This window comes from Pseudochaenichthys georgianus, chromosome 4 (genome assembly GCF_902827115.2).
Source record: "Pseudochaenichthys georgianus chromosome 4, fPseGeo1.2, whole genome shotgun sequence".
NCBI classification, from domain to species: Eukaryota; Metazoa; Chordata; class Actinopteri; order Perciformes; family Channichthyidae; genus Pseudochaenichthys; species Pseudochaenichthys georgianus.
The window spans coordinates 3,573,510-3,577,948 of record NC_047506.1 but is presented as its reverse complement, the minus strand read 5'-3'; the positions used below and the strand labels follow the sequence as shown (position 1 = coordinate 3,577,948).

The window sequence follows — 4,439 nt, the reverse complement described above, 5'->3', positions numbered from 1 at the left end:
ACTTTTGAGCGTCAGTGTTTTCCATTTCATTTGAACCTTTCCTCCACAGAGCGGATCACTGATGTGGGTTCAGGACTCCCTGTCTGTGGACCCGTCCGCCCTGCAGGGACGGGCCGGATGCCAGAACAAACACACCGTGGCGTCAGCAGCGCGGCGGAGTCCCCGCTACAACAGGATGTGACATCAGGATGTGACGTTGCTGCAGTTTACAGCTCTGCAGGGTTCACACACACACACACACACACACACACACACACACACACACACACACACACACACACACACACACACAAAATCACAGCTGGAAGAACTCAGTGTTCCCTGTGTACAGAAATATTTCAAAGTAAAGCACCACAGGAGCAGAGAATAACCTTCAAAGGTCAGAGGGCGCAGGCCAATAACATGTTATTCTGCTGCTTGATGGAATACAAGCTGGAGTAGTGCCTGAAATACAGGCTATGTTAATGATAATTGTTCTCAAGCTACTTTTAGGATCCTTTAAGTAAATATTTAGATATATTCTTGTACTAAATCTTTCTTTTTTCAGGCTTGATTTGCATATTTAATGTACTGAAAACAAGTCTTTACTATTTGTACTGCTCATTAGTTACTGTGGTGGAAGAGAAGCGGCAGTGAGGTGAAGAAAGGCTTCTGCAGGTCACATCGGGTTCGTGTTGATAAGGAATGAAAGTAGCAATTAAGAAGGACATGCACGAAACTCACCTGAGGAAGATAGGGTGTGTGTGGAGGGTGTGTGTGTGGAGGGCGTGGTGATGGAAGGAGCAGAGAATAATAAAAGGACACATTCAGGACATCTACTCCCAAACATCATCCCAATATATGAATTAATCCCTTAAATGTAAAAGTACTTGATGTACTTTACGTGACACTGCCACTTTAGAATATACTGTTCTTTTTAGTGTAACACATTTCTGAACTAGAAAGTGCAAACTGTGTCTCTGTCGGCAGAGTTCATCTGTTTCATAATTGTAGGTGTCAATATATTTTCAAATGACTTTAGTTAGCTATACGTACGCTAGTTTGCTCTCAACAGATCTGCAGTACTAATGTTACTGTCACTTGGTTTCCGTTGAGTTTTGAGCTTCTTGCAGCGTTCGGTTTTTGCAGCTTTTGGAAACGCTGTGCATGTTTCCTCACATCGGTAGCATGTTTCTTCCCTGCATGTGTTTTGGCACACGTATGTTCTCCTGTCGGCCGCCGTACCGCTGCTCTAAATGTTGCTTTGCATTGAAAATGACGAGATAAAAACTCTTATATGTATTTTGTCAGTGATTAAAACCTGCATATTATATTGTCCGATGAAAATACAACATGTTATAACAACGCTTACTTTTATTCCTGTTATTTTATACTACACTTTCATGATAACACTTCTGTACTTTTGAATTAAGTGACATTTTGAACTTTTACTTGTAAGGGAGTACTTTTTAGACGGAGGTATTACCACTGTAACTTAAGTAAAGGTTCTGAGTACTTAGTATTAGCCAGGCTAATGTACGATATTGTGTGTGTGTGTGTGTGTGTGTGTGTGTGTGTGTGTGTGTGTGTGTGGTGTGTGTGTGTGTGTGTGTGTGTGTGTGTGTGTGTGTGTGTGTGTGTGTGTGTGTGTGTGTTTGTGTGTGTTGTGTGTGTGTGTGTGTGTGTGTGTGTGTGTGTGTGTGTGTGTGTGTGTGTGTGTGTGTGTGTGTGTGTGTGTGTGTGTGTGTGTGTGTGTGTAAAATACACACACTTCAAACAACACCATGGAAACCGAAGTGGTGTGAAGATCTCCGCCAACACTCATCATGTATCGATTTCCCTTCAGGCAGATTTCCTGCTTTTAAACAGCAGAAAACTTATTTAATACACAACCAAAAAGGAAAATGTGGATTCCAGAACATCTTGAATTGTTCTCTAGATGTTTAATTCAGTGTTCAGATGCAGTTTGCTCTTGGTTCGTCTCCGCAGCATTTAAACAGATGAGTTGTGGGTAGTTGTATTGGCTCGTGAGCAGCAGCTGCAGTGATTGAATCAGGATGTAGTAAACGTGTTTTCAGTGATGTTTAAAGTACATTTACATAAAAACTGTACATAAGCACAATTGTTTAAATATTTTTACTTTACTCTAGTATTTCCTTTAAATGCTACTTTTAACATCCACTCCACTAAAGGAGGTTTTGAAACTGAAAGCTTAATTACTTTGCTGTTGGTCTATCTATTTAAGGTCCTACATGACAATCAAAGCATAAGAGTTTCCTTTGCATCTACAGATACTGTATATCCTTATCGAAAGAGCACCTCAACTAAAGCTGCTTTTGATCCCAGGTAGTACTGCTATTTCGACATTTGACTCAAATGACGATAACTATTAATATAAATTAAATGTAAAAGCATTGCAATAAGCACCAGGGAGAGTCTCCTCTTGCATTTCAAATGTCTTCTTAGTTCTTGTGAAATATTCATATGTATTATTTGTCTATGACTCAACTGTAGTCATCACTCCACTTGTGGCACACACAAGCAGCTCCACACCCCCCCCCCCCCCACACACACTGGATGAACCACTCAAAATCAGTAAGTTCTCGTTCAATAATTTATTCATCAGGTTCAATAAACATCATATTAATGCATGCATCTGATTTTTTTTTTTTTAATAATCAGCTGTACACGTTCAATGTGTAACTCCACTCCGAACAGAGAATAATGAAATGACGTCACATGTCCTTTGACGTCGCCTTCAGTTCATGTGTGAGGACAGGTGAGCAGCACGTGCACCTTCAGCTCAGGTAGCTTCACGTGCTCAGTTCATTCATCATCGGTTCAGCCACGTGACATTCTCAGTCACATTCTTTAACACAGTTCCGCCCTCTGTCTGCAGCTTCAGGACTAAGCCCCGCCCCCCTGCACAGGCCGGTCCGGCTTTCAGAACCCGTCCGGTACTGGAACCATCAATCACCCGGTCGGGCTGCAATAATGCCCCGGCTCAGTTCGGCTCGGTTCGGCCAACTATTTTTACTCAAACGCCGTTAATGGTCTTCAGCAGAAGGCCGGCTGTTTGGACTCTTTCTCCCCGCTCAGCAGCGGTCTAACTCGGCTCGGTTCGGCCCGGTTAGGATCAGCGGTCGTGCATCTCCAGGCAAGGAACCCACTGGTTGCTGCAGCGGCTCTCCTCGCAGAAGCTGCTAATGTTATCCAGGGCCAGAGACTGGAGGGGCTGCACCTGGGGGTTCTGTGAATCAGAGGGGGGGAATACGGTTAGACTTCCGGTAACACGTCACAACCTAATCATCTTTATTTTGCTTCTAATCAGATTTCATTTCGGTGCAATAACCTAAAATTCCGGTTATTAATTTGCATATCTGGTGCATGTACTTACAGTGACCAGGATGCAGTGCAAGTCCCGGGGCTCGTTGCCGTTTTTGTCCCCGGTGCTGTCCTCCTCCAGCAGCTCCGCGAGGCACCCCATGCCGGCCACCCGCAGGATGTTAATGCCGTTGTCGCAGCAGAAAGCCTGCAGCAGGGTGAAGTGGATCTGCAGCGCAATGTCACCTTCATCCTCCTCATCAGTGGCGAGGACGCACAGGACGACACTGTCCGGGTCTCTGCAGGAGGAAGAGGAGGAGGAAGGGTTAATGTCAACATCATCATAGTCAAACACAGGTTTACTGCCAAGTACAAGTAGATAGACCAACAAACTGCGTGCAGTAGTGGTATGGAAAGTATTCTTGTAAAGATTGGAAAAGATGCTGTGGAAAATCTGACTTACACATTCATGAGTTTTGCGGACTCGTAGACTCCCACCGTGAGGCAGTCCTGCCGCTGAGCCGCGACCAGCAGCACCTCCAGAGCCTGGCTAACCGTCTCCATCCTGCAGAGCAAAGAGTTGGTTAGAAACGAGCACAGAATGATACTAAATAAAAAAGATGATTACAATCTGCTCTAGAACGTTATGCTGCTGCGTGCCAGTGCGTAATTACGCATGTGGGCAACAACTACGCAGGAGTAACTTACTTTTTCTCGGTGCTGTTGGATCCGAAAAGCTTTTCCAGAGTCATGTTGAAGTCAGTAAAGTAATCCATACAATCCAGGGTAATGACAAGTATCCACAGCGCGGAGAGGCTGTTGTAAATTCGTGAATTAAAGTCCAAACGAGCAGTAATCCAGCTCGGTGCAAAGATCCGTCCAGAGTCCGTTAACAAGCAGTTGAAATGCAGAGTAAAATCCGTGCTGTAAGAGTGAGTGAGTGAGTGAGTGAGTGAGTGAGGAGTTCTCTGCCTCCGAAGCAGAAACTCCCCGCTCTTTATACTCGCTTTCCGCAGTGCTCGTCACCCCGCCCGGCTGCTCGGCTCCTGATTGGTCCGCGGATGTCAAGAGATCCCCCGTACTCTACGCCCATTGGCTGAGCGCTCAGCAGACGCCGGTTATCCCACGTGGGTGGT

At 45.0% G+C, this 4,439-nt stretch overlaps 1 protein-coding gene across 1 annotated transcript; it reads right to left on the bottom strand.

Annotated features, from left to right (window-relative positions):
* Window positions 1-2,579: 2,579 nt before the first annotated feature.
* On the bottom strand, window positions 2,580-4,173 carry LOC117445415 (growth arrest and DNA damage-inducible protein GADD45 beta-like). Its single transcript, XM_034081094.2, has 4 exons — window positions 4,012-4,173; window positions 3,767-3,868; window positions 3,377-3,602; window positions 2,580-3,229 (listed from the first exon to the last, which is right to left on the bottom strand). The coding sequence occupies exons 1-4, from the start codon at window positions 4,077-4,079 to the stop codon at window positions 3,116-3,118; spliced, it is 510 nt and encodes a 169-aa protein (XP_033936985.1). The 5' UTR covers window positions 4,080-4,173; the 3' UTR covers window positions 2,580-3,115.
* Window positions 4,174-4,439: the final 266 nt, after the last annotated feature.

Coding starts and splice junctions, on each gene's coding strand:
- LOC117445415 (XM_034081094.2), bottom strand. CDS start 4,079: ATGGATTACTTTACTGACTTCAACATGACTCTGGAAAAGCTTTTCGGA. Junction 3,869..4,011: donor TCCAACAGCACCGAGAAAAA/GTAAGTTACTCC, acceptor TTTGCTCTGCAG/GATGGAGACGGTTAGCCAGG. Junction 3,603..3,766: donor TCCGCAAAACTCATGAATGT/GTAAGTCAGATT, acceptor TTCCTCCTGCAG/AGACCCGGACAGTGTCGTCC.